The 17,085-nt window shown below is 38.9% G+C and overlaps 1 protein-coding gene across 1 annotated transcript in view; it reads right to left on the reverse strand.

The window, feature by feature from the left end:
- The window catches only part of LOC145988956 (uncharacterized), a 21,713-nt gene continuing 4,628 nt past the window's right edge, over positions 1-17,085 (reverse strand). Inside the window, exon 3 of the mRNA XM_083124259.1 lies at positions 1-506. Within this exon, the coding sequence (XP_082980385.1) occupies positions 1-506 (506 nt within the window). The remainder of the gene's footprint in view (positions 507-17,085) is intronic.

Below are 17,085 nucleotides of genomic sequence, written 5' to 3' on the forward strand. Positions count from 1 at the left end.
TTATACTTTAAATACCCCCACAGGAAAAAGCCTCGTGGGGTGAGGCCAGGAGAGCGGGCATTCAATTGACCCGCGACGTCCGATCCAACGTGCGGGGAATGGCTGGTCCAACCAATTCCGTACAATTGTCGCATAATGAGGGGGAGCTCCATCCTGCAGCCACCACAACTGATCAAAGTGGTGTCTCTGTTGGAGTAAAGGGTAAACAGTGTCCCTAATGAGCTTCAGGTAATTCTCACCATTGACGCCATCTTCAAAGAAGAAAGGTCCAATGACACCTTGGTACGTAACACCTCCCCAGACCATGACGCCGGGTCTTTTATCATCGTACTCGACTACCACATTTGGATTCGAATCACGCCAGTAAACATAATTATGTCTGTTTACACTACCGGACAGGTGAAATTTGGCTTCATCAGTCCACACCACACTCTGTTCCAACTGTGGGTCCGCTTCCAACTTGGTGAGCCACTCTTCAGCAAACTGCAGGCGGCGATCAGATTCATCTTTAGAACATTGCAATATGACACTTCTGCTACATGTTACAAGTTAAACCTGTCAAAAAATGCATTTCCGCTAGAAGTTATGGCGATTCAAAGTGTGGTCTACTACTTATGGGCCACCCGATATGTAATTTAAAAGACTAATTTACTCTAGTGTGACATCTAACTAAACAGACATGCTCAAATGGAGAGATGCCGGTATAAAGCAATGGTACAGCGCGAATAACAGAAAGGTAGAGTTTAGACTCCGTACAACACGGGTTGAATTTCAAAAGGTTGAAACAATATATCTTAGTAATTTAAAGGTAAGAGGTTTTTAAGACAGTAAATAAATTCTCGAACTCGACTTCGCGACCCACCTCGGAAGGGTCGCGCCCCATAGGTTGAGAAACGATGGTCTAGAATATATCGAATACTTTTCTCAATATTCGAAAGAATTCATGCACAGCTAACGTCTACAATTCATCAATGACCCTCGGCATCTGCAATTTATGTTCTCGTTATTGACGCTCACCTTTCTGGCCACTTCGGACTAATCGCGACGATGAGGAATAGGGATGGATGAAGGAACCATACACAAAGAACACACATGCCTATACCTGGATTTGAAAACGGAACCTTCGGTGGCTCGATCAGCGTTGAATAAGCATTCAATGAATATGCCAGGCGACAGGAAGGTCTCCCATCCGTTTATATTCCATTGGATTGTTCATTGGATTGTTGTTTTTAGTCCACTTTATGCACAGTAAGGCTAATCGAGACTGGACCTACAGTTTAAAGTGGGATCCGAACCACTGTGTGCCTCCACCGGGACCCCTTGATTACAAGGCGACGACGCTACCAGTGCGCCATCGGGGAGGCCCGTTTATATTCCACTGAGCCATTAGTACACAGCATAAAGTCCTGCACGGGACCACTTCCGCTCGTTCGTACTCGTTCGAGTCCACCACGCTCGAGCGTATACAATGCAATATAATGACTAGGACTCGGAAGTTGAAGACCTATAAATTGCCAAAAAAAAAGACCTATAAAAGGACCTAAAAATATTAAAAAAAGAACTAAAAACGGAAAAAAGGACGTATAAATGTGATCCAAATTAATTAATAGCTTCAGTTTTAATTAGGCTACACATTTAATGAATAAAAAAAAAAATTCAAAATTCTGGTGGTATGGAACACACAGTGCGAGAAAACTATATGAATGAAAAGCATCTTCTTTCAGACATTTTATATTTTTTAGATTAACATAATTTGAAAAATCATATTTGAAGAATCATGTTTGGCCTAACCAAATATATTTCTATCTTTTTTTTTATTTCTGTACTACAGAAAGGATGTTTAAGAGGTGATGAACTGATGATGATTCGAATTGAGAATGGGCAGTAAAAACGTAGTCGAAAGAAGGTGAAGTTGCAAAAAAAAGCCGTTAAGACCTAAAAAAATGCTAAAAAAGGATCAATAAGCCAAAAAACGCCGAAAAATGCAAAAAAGGACAAATAAAACCCACCTTTTTGTGGCCTACAATGACCCAAAATGAATATATATTATGTTGCGCCTCGTCTTTGGACACTAAGAAAAGAAAGGATTTTTCCTCAACTTCCGAGCGCTAATCATTATAATGTGACAATAATAGTAGACACACATATATGTAAAATATCCCCTTTGGTAGTTTCAGCCCACAATAATCTATTTCATTTTCATATATTCATAGACTAAATTACATTTTAAACATGGAGATAATGACTATGTTCACTTAAGTTTCAATCCCACTCCGTCTTTCACTTGACGATCCATATTTGAGTGCCCACCGCCACAGACAAATTACGGTTATACGCGTACTAACGGGCATGGAGTGTATACCGCCCGTTTTGCCTGTTCGAGCGGTATTCGCTCGAGCGAAGAAGTTCTCAAAAAAAGGTAACTGAACAATGTACGTTCTGCATACTTAGAGTTATCTTTTTGATGCAACTCCTTGTAGTATATGGTCCATGGACCGGTAGTAACAAAATCGAGTACTCACCCACCCGCCTTTCGTCAACGCCGGATTTCGTCACCAGTTTCTGGAAATGAAAAGAAGCAGCATTAGACACACGTACCAAACACTGAATAGAATAGAAGTGAAACCAGTGGCGTAGCCAGGATTTTTCGGGTAGCACCGACCTTTCAATTACAGTGTGTGTGTGTGTGTGTGTGTGTGTGTGTGTGTGTGTGTGTGTGTGTGTGTGTGTGTGTTATATATATATATATATATATATAAAATGTGTGTTGTAGAGAAAAAAAAATGTTTTGGAGAATATAATACTGAAACAACATGTTACTATGTATATTAATTAATTAAGACTACTCTATTCAGGGAAGTTCCCGGGGGAGGGGGATAAAGGCGGCCGGAGCGTGGTGCTGATCACATCACCTCCAAAATGGACGAGATAATGTGTGGGGTCCTACTCCCAAAAGTTGCACAAGAGCGAATTAAATAAACCAAATGAACAACAAACTTACTGTTAAAATTAACAAACATTGTACCGAACACAATGGTTAGGCAGGCCCACCCTTCACATTAGCAACACAAGTCAAGTTAGTGTGTCCTTCCAATAAAGAGAATTAACATAAGGTTCTTCCAGTGCGTCATTTAATAAAAGTTAATCACCCCAATACACTGTCATTTGCAGCTTATTCTCCAAATAGTTGATTGATTTGGTGTTTTAAGTCCAGTTTATGCACAGTAAGGCTAATCAGGACTGGATGTACAGTTTAAAAGTGGGATCCGCAACTATGTGCCTTCACCGGGTATCGAACCCGGGACCCCTTGACTACAAGGCGACGACGCTATCACTACGTCATCGGGGAGGCCCTCCAAATAATTGTATTGCATTACGAATTGTACACACTATAAATACATAATTAATTATGGTTATTTCTGATTATAGTGTTAAATAAATAATGTAATCTAAGCACAATGTTAGTAATTTTATGGTTTACTTGGTGTTGGAGGTACTGTGAAAGAATGGCTTTTGGTTTACGCCAGTCTGAAAGTTTGAGAAGCCCTGAAATACGTACTTCCTGATAATAAACTGGATGCACACAACAGTCAGGGACTATATTAGGAGCGAATGGTTACTTCGGGAACAAGTTTATATTTGAAAATATGATTTATAAATTTGCGTTACAGTGTTAAATATGACTGTTTTATTATTATGTTTGGGGGGAGAATAAATCACCTCTGGCAGTGGAGAGGGTGCTACTTGGCAACCTCTTTCAGTGCGTCATTCGGTGCGCGAAAATGGATAAGGAATGCATTCGGGCCAGTTTCAGTCAGCGTTGCCAACCCCTTAGATACGAAAAGTGCTGTTCGAACTGGGAAATTATGCTAGAACGCCACCCAATTGTGCTAGGGCAGTATTATTATTATTTTATTATTATTAACAATATATTTTATTACTATTTTCAGATGTTATATTGTATCCCACCCTAAGATATATTTATTTTAAGTCGCTTTTTTGCCTTAGGGTCTCTGGGAGAGACAATGAGGGTGGATGAAGAACTGATGAAATGGTCTATGGACTATGGGATGGGATAAAAACATAATTACATGTCCATATCTTACCAAGGGTCGAACTAGGGCATGTGGCTCAGTAAATTTGTAATACTTCTTCACGTATCTTTTCTAGCAGATGGGGAGAGGGAGGATGGCATGACACAGTATAAGCGTCGTTACCTTTCAATTACTGCCGTTGGGGGGGGGGGGGTGTATAATCTATGATATAATTCACAAATATCTTTCATATACTACTGCATTTTTTTACGTTATATGGAAGGACATATTAACCCATTTTCACCTCCAACAACACCCCGCTGGGCACACACACTTTTGTGCTAGTTTTTTACAACTTTCAAATGCTCATACAATGCATTTCTATGTAAACTAACACCATGGTACTCGCCAAACGAACAAATAAAAACCGCCTCTTTCCCAATCCTTTCTATATTTCTGAGCATAACACTCCCATTTCTGGTTTAAATCTCCAAGGTATTTTTTTTTTCGGGAGTTTCACAGTTACTTCTTTTGCTATATATTAGTACTCATTTTTCGAAATTGTTCCGAATATATTTTACAAAAAAAATAAAAAGCAGGAAAAAACACTCACAGATACACTCAAACACACGCTCAAAAATACACTGAAAGACGCACACACGAAGAATTAAAATCATACACACGAACAACGCATTTTTCGCCGCGGGAGACGGATTCCGAAATGGTAAGATGCCGAATGAACCGAACCGAACACAAGCTGAAGACAAAGATGGTCAAAATTTTGCCGACAAAGGAGGGCGGCACATGAGCTTTACTTGTCAATCCAACTTTCTACTAAACATTCCTTGCGAAAATACAGGCACCGCAAATGGCACCTCATGTGTCGCTACTGAGAAAGGACAAACTTTTGAGAGTGGGTCGCTCCAACCCTCCTCTTCGATTTTATGGCAGGAAGATGCGGAAGAGATGAAAGGCGTTGGGGGGGGGGGGGGCTGGGTCGGTTTACTCTCTTTTGTTGGAAACATGTCCACTCCTGAAATCGAGATGTGCAGTTACTTTTATTTTTACTTCTTCAGATCACTTTCCTTGGAGGTCAATATCTACCGAAGTTGCAGATTATGTCACAGACTAAGATTATGCTAGATTTGGCTGTTATGCCAAACGCAGGGTGCTAGGTGCCAAAGACGGTTAAATTATGCTAGGTTTAGCACCATTATGCTAGGGTTGGCATCGCTGGTTTCAGTACTCGCAAAGAATTGTGGGTAAGTTATCTTTTATCACAGTTCTACACGAGTGGTTCCTCGGTGGCAAAACGAACTTCATGAACGCGTTCCGACACGATTCAGGAAACAGCGAATTACGATAAATAAAACCACAGGAATGTTTACGGGCAAAATATGTCTTCCGCAAAAACTAGCTCGCGGGCGGGAGATTATATTCAGAACGAAAAGAAGAAAAAAAACGGAGCAGTTACGAAATTGAGACAAGCACCAGTTCGCCAGGAAAACAATATGGTAGATTCCGAATTAGCGATCCCGGTAGCAAGGAGAGTGTAGGCCAGGGCGGGTCAATGACCTCTCGGTTGGCGTTTCCCCGCTCGGCCTCTCGCGCCAGAGTCAGTGTTGCCGCAAGAAGGGGAATTTCACTCGGCGCTGTCACATTTTAGGCGAGAAGACGACATTTTGGGGGGGAAATATGAGAATTATATGTAAATTTGAACATATTGGACTCACATATCTTCAAGCACTTCTCGTGTCGTGCAGTTTGTTCCCAAATAAACGAACTTTATTTGAAGAAACTCTATTTTTCTCGGGAACTATCAACGATGAGAACTATCAGTACGTACTTTCCATTAACTACATTTATAAAATTTTGTAGTAACCAGTCTTTGGGAATATACTTTTCAAAAGTAACTAAGTAACTGTTCATTTACAGATACTTCGATAAAATATAATTCGATATACGTTTTACATTCATGAACTGAAAGCGGGTTGTTCTTTACTTACTTATGCCATTTAAAATTAAAAATTAACATTCATTCAATTATAATATACGTCACGAATTTAAATATGTGAATACAAAGGTAATAAATTTCAAAATAAACCTCTTGCAGTTAAAAAAATACATTACGCATAACATTTACTCATAACAGAATAAGTTCTTAACAGTTTGCCTATGTTTTCAATTAGTATTGAAGTGTACAGAAATGTAACTATTAATTTATTTACTCGTTACATGCATTACCATCATAGCAAAAGTCACTCGTTCGTTGCGATTAGCCAAAAGTGGCAGAAATGCGACTTTTAATAAATTAAATCAATCAATCAGTAACTCGTCACTTCCGAACACTAGTAACAATGCAGCTGGTGTAAACCCAATGTTCATGAAAAATATTCATATTTCGTATATTTCCTCACTAAGTGTACAATTTGATGTTAATAATTTTCATTTTCTTTTATTCCATCCGCATTTTCATTCATTCAATAATTCCTTGTGGTTGTAAGTAATAGTTACATTAAGTAGTTACTTTTTTTTTAATAAGCATACCTGTAACTCAATTACGTATTTGCATTTTCGTTATTCAGTGTTGCTTTTCTGGCACTTTTGGCTAATGGCGACGATGAGATTGAGCGGGTGCTTATATGAAATTGATAAAACGACATCACAAACAGCAGCTCTGCCCAGACCAGGATATGAACCAAGGAACTTAGGTGGTGAGTAAGGAGAAATAAAACAGTTACTTTTACACTTACTTTTTCTATAAATTTAAAAAATAATGCACAAAATTATGATCTGCTTAAAAAAGAAAAGAAATATAACATTTAATATTTTGGTTGCTTGCAAGTGTTTCTTACTCCAAGTATTTTTTTAAAGTTCAACAGGATTATTTTGAAATTTCCTATTTAAGCATTTGAGGTTTGTTATAACAATAAATGAAAAGTGGTGTAAATTTTAGATAGTGAAGAGTGATAGAGAAAATACAGGTGACTTAAAGTTAGTACATATCATATCTACGAATTAGTTTTTACAGTTAGAGTTACAGTTATATTACAGTATAGTTGCAGTTATTACAACTGTAGTTCTAAAGTTTGATTTCTCAGGTAGGTTAATCGGATCTGGACCTACAATTTAAAGTATCATCCGAGCCACCGTGCAATATGTCTCCAACGGAGATCGAACGCGAGTCCGCTTTTACAATACGACTGTCCTTTTGCTTTATTTATTTTACTTAGCTTTTGTGTCACTTTTGGCTAATTTGCGAAGATGGGGATGAGTGATGATATGATGAAATTGATGAATGGACACTCACAAACATACATGCCCAGGGCGGGATTCCAACCCGGGACCCCTGGCGTCGTAGCGCGATGTGTTAACCACTCCGCCACGGGGACGGCTTATTAACACAATTATCCTATTTGGGAGAAAAGCTCATTTGGTTGGACCTACAGTTTACTGTGGGATTGGGACCACTGCATTAACTGGGGACGCTACATTTCAAAAAGGAGCAAATTAACTCAGTTTCAAAAATTAGGTTTCCAAACTGTCGATTCTGAAGTTTTTTGATTGAATTTTTTAGTTTTTCTAAGATGAAAGGGAATTTTTTTTTTAAAAAAAGGGAAGTTTTGCAACTAAGAAAGGGGAATCGTGCTCTCTGGTTCTGGCAACAGTGTGCAGAGTTAGGAAATCGAGAAGCGAAGGGGAGGAGCGTTTGTGCTCTACATGTCAAAGCGGGTTACATGCTTGAAACACGGTTTCAGTTAGAACTTGGAAGTACACACATTCTCTGCTGCTAACGTTCTTCTAAAAATCCGATCGGCAACAAAACGAGGACATCTCCGAATCCAGGTGGCGCGCTAATCGGCTTAATTTACTGCTGCACGCGTACGGGAAGTCTGTCATTTGTCATTTCCAGTTGTTCGAGCGAAATGGGGGTAATCTGCAATGACGGTTATTATATCCGCACTGCAAATTATATTAGCGAAATGATTCGATCAATGTTGCTCCGTTCTTTCAGGTCAAATTTTGGCCAGAACGTGGTATAAGAACATATTTTTAATCGTATTGGGTGAGCTACCTGGTGTCTATGGACATATTATATTACCGACGACATAAATTGTACTAAAAATAAATTTACAACACTATTTTGAAAGAGCAGTGTCATTTTTCAATCCCACTGGTTCATACCCAACTGCAAACAACCCTATTTACAACAAAGAATTTTAGAATTCTGCTCCAATGCATCGACTGTTGGGCAAAGCTAAAATATAGATAAACGCGTGGCAGTCGTGAGACAAAAGTGTTATATTTCCAACCAATCACGAGCAGTAACGGCCAACGACCACTCCCCGATCAGTTGAATCTGTACCACCACGTGTTTCCACCAGGTATTGAACCCGGGACCCCTTGATTTTAAGGCAACAAATTTGCTTTTGAAGGCCCTGTATTGGTAATGGTAATATTATGAATCGGAAGTTGAGAGAAGTAAATAAACGCCAAAAATTGATATCTCGTCACAAATTCGTCTCTTGAAGCATTAACTCACTCACCAACAGCAGGAAAGGATCGAAAACCAGCCCCAATTTGTATAAATATAGCTCTGAAATGTGCACCATCCTGGCGTGTCCAAGTTTTTCGAACTGGTCCTATAATTTGCCAACTTTTTCAGAATTTGGAGTTCGTTTTTTACAATAGGAGTGCTGACTTAATGAGGATATGGCCCCACCAATCCTCCTTGGGTACGCCACTGTCCTGAAGGTGTAGTACAAGCAGGACCCGAAGACATAGTGGTTCGGATCCCACTTTAAACTGTAGGTCCAGTCCCGATTAGCCTTACTGTGCATAAAGTGGATTTAAAACACCAAATCAACCAACCAACAACCAACCGAAGAACTCTGCAGTCTAATTTCGATAAGAATTCAAGAAATATGTTCCAACATGAAGGAACTGTGCTTTTTCTTCATTAACATGCATGTGAAGGAAGAAATAAATTAAGAGTGGAAGAAAGAGAGAAACGATGGAGCAATAAAGGAAGACAGAAAACAATAGAAGGAAAAAAATAAGAAATTTTAGGGAAAAGAAACGGGCAGAGAGATAGAGAAGCAGAGAAAGGCACGGAAAGCAAGAGAGAAAGCAGAGAGAAAAATACAGAAGGCAGGGAAAGAACGAGAACAAAGGAGAGAAACAGAAGGCATGAAAACAACGAGAGAGGCATAGAGGAAAACATTCAGAGAGAAAAACAAGAAACAAAAGAGAGAGAAGCCCGAAGTAAAACAAGAAAAGAGGGAGAACAGATGGAAAGTAAGAGACACAGAACGACAGAAAAATAAAACAGTAGGTGAAAGAGAGGGAAAGAGAGAGAATTCTAGCAGCACGAAGCAGAGACCCTTCCCACCTAGTTCGTTACCACTCCAGCAATTTTGGTACTGCAGAACGTAAAGTCTGGCTAATATCATTGTGAATTGACACGCTCGGCAGATAAAAACAGGATACTTCGTAACAGACACTTCACAACTGATACTCAGCTTGAAACATTGGTGGGCGAAGTTCTACGAGAAGAAACCAAGTTTCTGTCTTCTGACTTGTGAGAAATACTTCCAATTTCCTACGTTAGTTTGGTGTTACCTTGTCCACGATAGAAAGCAGCTACGTTGAGTGGTATGGCCATATCTAGGGACCCAGATTTCTCGCAAACGTGACAAGGGCTTGGAAGTTGAGGAAAAATCCTTTTTTTTTCCCTAGTGTTCGAAGACGAGGCCCAACATAATATATGTTCATTTTGGGTCATTGTAGGCCAGAAAAAGGTGGGTTTTATTTGTCCTTTTTTGCCTTTTTCGGCGTTTTTTGGCTTATTGGTCCTTTTTTAGGTCTGAACGGCTTTTTTTTTTGCAACTTCACCTTCTTTCGACTACGTTTTTACTGCCATTCTCAATTCGAATCATCATCAGTTCATCACCTCTTAAACATCCTTTCTGTAAGAAGGAAATAATATATATATATATATATATATATGTATATATACAAAGGCTGTCGCAGAGAAGGTGAGACTAATTCCTGTATAGGAAAACAGCGACCTCCATTGCGACCTAGCAAATGTACTAGGGTGAAAATTTAGTTCATTAGCTGCCGATTGATACCAAAATGAGCGCAATAGGTCAAAAAGTCGTGACTGCGTAGCAGATAAAAGACAAGCATGTACATGGACCCCTCCAAGAATCATGAAAATGAAACAAAAAAATTACAAACCACAAAATATTTATTCAGAATCAGCCAAATCGAGTAGACGTACATATTTTTCAAAATAGGCACCATTGACAGATAAGCAAGCGTCCATACGCTCCAGCCACTTTGTGAATGTCTTTGAAAATTCGTCGTCAGGTAGCGAACTGAAGAAACTTGCGCTGCGATGATCACTTCTTTGTTCGTCATGAAATGACAACCACGTAAAGTGGTCTTTAAAAGTGGAAATAGCCAAAAGTCGCAGGCTGCAAGGTCCGGGCTGTATGCTGGATGCGGGAAAATTTCTATTTTATCTTGGTCGCGTAATCCTAAAAAGCCCGCGCGGTATGCAATATGAAGGAATTCTTCAAATGCGACCTCTTTTTTTCTACTTGCTGGCGCAGAGTCTCAATGACTCCTTGGTAATACTGTGGCTCTACTCAGTCTGTCTTGATCGGCATATGCCTGTTGAAACATTGCATATTTTTCCGGAGCACTTCTCCCTAAACGCCAACAAAATTTTATGGCATGTCGCTGTTCATCTTGAATACTCATCGCGAAAAGCAATGTTATACACAAAAACCTGGAGGGGTAAACGAAACACGTTCCACGTAAATCAACACAGCTGCTCACTAACGTGGTTTTGCAACATGTGACAACTTGCTACGGAAACAGAATGAGTCATCCTACACGACGCGACTAGTGCCGAAACCATAGGCAGTGTTGCCAAGCCAGGAAAAAATCTGTCTCACCTTCTCTGCGACAGCCTTTGTATATATTTGAACTATCCCTGAAACGAGAGAAAAAACATTTTTGGACGACTGAAGCAGGTACGGTACAAGATCCTTTAACCGTAACTTGTCTGCAAGGTCGCGCTGTATACTTATATATAAGTGGCAACTTTCTCTTGTTTTGAAGCGTTCAGTACGGTGTATACGGCCAGACAGCACGCGCCTGCAAAGATCTCAAGTCAGATAAGAAGGTGCCGCGCATATTCATTAAATATGTAATTAAAACTGAAGTTATTAATTAATTTGGATTACATTTATACGTCCTTTTTTCTGTTTTTAGGTCCTTTTTTTATATTTTTAGGTCTTCTTATAGGTCTTTTTTTTGGCAATTTATAGGTCTTCAACTTCCGAGCCAACATGAAAAGATGTTAATTGCTGCAACGAAGTGCTTATGACTGTGCAGTAACATGTTTTGTACACATTTTTTTAGGTCATTCGAAATCGAGAAATAACGCGAATTTGATATGAAATGTGAATTTTGGCCTTTTCCGCGATTTTCAACACATTTTGTCCTTAACGAAAAGTACCGCGAAAAATCCAACATTCTTCTGTTTTAGGCATATCTAACGCGGACGTTTTCAAACCTTTTTTCCAAGGAAATAGTGTAATCCGTGTAACGAATGGAATAATTCCGAAGACTACATGGAACCACGCGTAAGGGGACGGACGTTTCTTACGATTTTTCATCTTCTTTCGGAACGTTTTGCGTTAACGAGCAAAGCGGTGCGATTTTGGCGGGATTCGAGTGCGTATCTACAGTCGCATGTGAGCCGTAATATCGGAATTGTAACGCGAGAAATAATGGAAAATAACTTCCTAAAAGAAAATAGGTTTCAAATGTATTAACATCTAACGAACAAACGTCGTGTGACGTTTAATTTACGTAAAATACTAGTTTAAAGGCACAGTGAGTGCATAATTTAGGTATATTTGGTAGAACAAGTGCTACAATAAAAACACGAATTTTGGGGAAAATGACGTCGAAAAATCACGTGCAGATTCCTGCACATTCATATGTATTCGTTTCTATTGACTTCGTTCTTACAGCGCACAGAGAATGCACAATTACACAGGGTGTTCACGAAGTTCCGGTACCATTTCAAAAGAACATAGCTCGGAAACTACATGCAATAGAACAATGCTGTTGATTGCAAAATGACGGTTTGTTTGTTTACACTACCAGTCTCTCAGAAGTTCTGCAGTTATCTCAACGCTTGATTTGGACGGAGGATCTTCTGGATAGGCATTTCCCTGGCAGGTGGATAGGACGTGATGGAAATTCCGTGGCCACTGCGCTCCCCTGATATCATACCCTTGGATTTCTTCTTCTGAGGGTATGTCAAAGGTTGTGTTTACCGCACTCCTGTTCCAGATGTTGCTACTCTTCGAAGAAGAATAACAGAGAGTATCCTAACTGTTACTGGTGATATGTGGGGCGTGTATGGGCAAAAGTGGGCGCACATTGAGGTGTATGGCATATAAACGTGGAGAGTTGTAGCTCATTTTGCAATCAACTACATTGTTCTATTGCATGTAGTTTCCGAGCTATGTTTTCTTGTAATGGTACCCAGACTTTATGAACACCCTGTATTTTAGCTCAAAATTAGTTGTTTTAGTTGTATATTGGATGTAACTACCCCTCTCTCCGCCAACCAAAGTGACTTTTCCCTGGCGACGTGTAGGAAGTGCGTGTCGCAGCCAGGATTTTATTTGGGGCTCATACCATACGTCTCTCCAGAGATATTTGTAGGGGGGGGGGGGTAGGCCATTGATGAAACTTGATTAGTGGAAATAATAATGACAACAATAATTATTACCACGTTTATGATTGTCATTTTACAATTATAACGACTTATTATAAGTTATTAAAAATAAACCAATCATAATCCAAATTTATTGTTGTTGTTATTATTATTATTACATAAATGGGGAGACTATCCTACTCGATCCACCGTATGTGTGAATATCCAACACAAGTGTTGTCCATTTTTCTTACATTTTGTACAGTTAGTGTACCGAAATTTCTAGTTATTGTATTTTGTTATTAACTTTTACAAATTCTGTCAATTGAAGAGCTTTAAAAGTTTGGGGTATTTTTTTCTCATAAAGTTTATATTGTGTAACCTCTCAGAAAAGAAACCATAAATTTTGGAAGCTGTGGATAAATTTATTTTTTGGATTAAATGGTAGGATATAACCTGGTTTCTCTAATGTACGTACACTAAACATTTTTCGATGTAATGTTTAATCCTGCTATGGAAGTAAACAATTAATTACAACTATACACTATTTAAATTAGATATTTGTAGGATTTCGGTCCCCTTGGCTACCTGCCTGGTCGCAGTGTCAAAGGAGTGGATGGCGAAAGCGTGCGAGAGCTCCTGCCGCCCCAGCGAGGCCCGCAAGTTCATCACCCGAGCACAATTAATCACACGGGTTTATTGAACCCCTCCGGATGCTTGATTGCACACGCATAATGCGTGACGCGTTTCTGGGCTCATTGTTTCTCCGCCATTTCTTTCTGATTCTGCCAGCAAGTGCGGCGGAAGTGAAAATGCACAAGGAACAAGGAAAGAGGTAGAAGGGATGGTCCAGGGGGTTCAGACCCCGAAAGACTTACCGTGGCGGAGTGGTGGAGTTCCGGGTTCGAGTCCCGGGTCAGGCATGGGTATTTGCGTTCGTCCAAATGAGAAAAATAAACAGAAATGAAAATTTGAAAATAGAGTGGAAAACGGGGGATACTACCGTTTAGGGGTAGCTATTTATTTTTCTTTAGAAAAAAAAAATAGTGTTTACCACATCCTGCTACGATGCCAATGGTCCCAAGTTCGAATCCCGGCCTGGGCATGTATGTTCTTTGTGAGTGTCCATTCATTGATTTCATCATACCATCACTCATCCCCATCTTCGCAATTAGCCAAAAGCGGCACAAAAGCGAAGTAAAATAAAGCATTTGTTGTATAATCTATTGTTAATATCCTCTCAACTTAATGGAAGGCAAGGGTTATGTTGCGATCATACAGCTTTGAAGGGCAATACCAAAGATTTAAACTTGCCAGAGGCGCAACCACGAATTTTGTCTGGGGGGAGGGGCAAGTACCAGGATTAACGTACCAATAATAATAATAATAATAATAATAATAATAATAATTTCAATAATATTAATGTTAATAATAATAATAATGTTACTGATTATGTTATCACATTATTATTATTGTTATTATTGATTTGCTTTATTTTACTTCGCTTCTTGTGCCACTTTTGGCTAATTTGTGAAGATGGGAATGAATGATGGTATGATGAAAATGATGAATGGATACTCGCAAACATCCATGCACAAGCCGGGATTCGAACCCAGGACCAACATTATTATTACTATTAGTAGTGATAGTATCAAAGACGTTATTATCCTCGTAAGTTACGCAAAAAGGGGGTAGAAGTTTGTGCTAAAGCATTTGTGTTCGAACAAACAATTTGAATTATATTTTCAACACGTTCAATTTCACGTTAATAACGGAAATCCAGCACATAAACTACAAGGAAAGACAGAAAATGCTTGATAAATGCATTCCAAATATAATTCTTTTTTACATTAACATGTATAACTTTCATGCACTATATATGTTTCACACATATATATAACGTGGAGTGACGTGGACACTAAATTTTGTACGTATTCAAAGTTTCTTTAATAAATATTATATACAGCATATATTATTTAAATACATTACACAATCAATTCATCCATCTCACAATAAACCAAGAACAAAAATGACATAAATTGTCTCTGAAATGTGCACTCTCCCTTTCCCCCAAAACAATTGTTCATGCATTTAAAACAAAATCAATTAAGACAAGTCTTATTTCTCTGTCTGCACTGAGAAAAAAGTCTGGTTGGCTGGAACAAATCCTAGTTACAGCAACCAAATCCCTTGTTTGTTATACGCGAGCAAAACGTGAAGGTTCAGAGTACAAAATTATTTGTTTGACTTAAATTTGTTCATCCAACCAAATCTTCTGTTTGTTGTATCTAATTGGATATAGTTCTCTGAGCAAAATGTTTGGTACCATCAACCACATCAATTTGTTGGCAGTAAAGGATCTTTTGTTGGAATTATGATTATTAAAAAGTATGAAATCCCCGGGGGGACAGGGGGGAATTTCCCCCACCAACAATTTTGTCCTAAAAAAATCCAGTTGGTAAAGAAATTGGTTGGCTTCTTTAAAAATAAAGGATTTATTTATGTATGTAATATAAATACCTGATTAAATATATATCAGGTATATATAATATAAATATATAATGTAAGTACCTGATTATACAGGGTGGCTCAATAAGTCACTTAACACCCCCGGTACAAGGCCACTGCAGCGCGCAACATGGAAATGGTGATGACCAGTCGTTATCAGGCCAAGGGGGAACCACATTGACGCCACCCACACGGTCGGCGGCCATCTTGATGTCCGCCATCTTGAATTCAACTTCAGAATTTTAAATGGGAAGGGGGTCGTGCGACATATCAAAATGGGCTAGAATTTCACGAGAAATGCAATGGTGAAGGTTTTTTCGACGTATCTTTAACCAGTAAAAAGATATGACTGAATTCTAGTACCAATTTGCTCCTTTTCGAGGTGTTAGAAAAATGCCTTAAAATTTGTTTAGCCCTTCGGTAATGCATCGAGATCAAAGTGACGTCTATGGAGAGACGTTCGCATGCCATTGCACATTATTTTAATCGGATACATCCATGAAGAGCTGTGCATTTTGAATGGTTGTCGCGAACAATTTACAGTATGACGCTTACATTGAATTAAAAGTCCTTCACAGTGACAAGGCTAATGTTTATGTTCATAAGAAAGTTCATAAACAGAATATTCGATGATTTTTATCTGATAACCCATTTTCGACAGATCAAAGTTGAATGGTTAGTGTTGGTAAGTTAATGGTGTGGCGTGCTGTGTGGAACACGATTCGTTAGTCAATTTTCCATCAACGGAACCTTAAATGCTTAGGGCTACTTGGATTTGTTAAATAAACAGTTTTTTTCATCCTTGCTTATGGAAGAAGGTACTTTTGACAGAGTTTTTTCAATAGGGAAGAACACCAGAACACTTATGGGAACGTTATGAACCAGTTTTTGTCCAAAGTTAGTTATCAGATGACAAGGGTCACATATTCTGTTTATGAACTTCCTTATGAACATAAACATTAGCCTTGTCACTGTGAAGGACTTTTAATTCAATGTAAGCGTCATACTGTAAATTGTTCGCGACAACCATTCAAAATGCACAGCTCTTCATGGATGTATCCGATTAAAATAATGTGCAATGGCATGCGAACGTCTCTCCATAGACGTCACTTTGATCTCGATGCATTACCGAAGGGCTAAACAAATTTTAAGGCATTTTTCTAACACCTCGAAAAGGAGCAAATTGGTACAAGAATTCAGTCATATCTTTTTACTGGTTAAAGATACGTCGAAAAACCTTCACCATTGCATTTCTCGTGAAATTCTAGCCCATTTTGATATGTCGCACGACCCCCTTCCCATTTAAAATTCTGAAGTTGAATTCAAGATGGCGAACATCAAGATGGCCGCCGACCGTGTGGGTGGCGTCAATGTGGTTCCCCCTTGGCCAGATAACGATTGGTCATCGCCAATTTCAAATTCCATACCGCAGTAGCCTTGTACTGAGGGTGTTAAGTGACTTATTAAGCCACCCTGTAGTATAGATGCATATACTTAGGTATATATTTCATATAAAAAAAATGCGGTATTTGTAAAGAAGCAAACAAATTCCTTTACCAACTGGATTTTTGTAGGACAAAATTGTTGTGGTGGGGGGAATTGTCCCCCTGTTTAAAAGGATTTCACACTCTATTTTTTTAATATATACTATTGTGAAATTCATTTGTTATATATATTTTTTTTACATAATATGTATACCACTCTCTCACACACACACATGTATGCATTGGTGTAACTTGGTGGGGCAAGGGGGGGGGGGTGCTTGCCCTCCTAAAAGTTTCAGGTTTGTTAACA

This window comes from Lepisma saccharinum, chromosome 6 (genome assembly GCF_977018435.1).
Source record: "Lepisma saccharinum chromosome 6, izLepSacc3.1, whole genome shotgun sequence".
NCBI classification, from domain to species: domain Eukaryota; kingdom Metazoa; phylum Arthropoda; class Insecta; order Zygentoma; family Lepismatidae; genus Lepisma; species Lepisma saccharinum.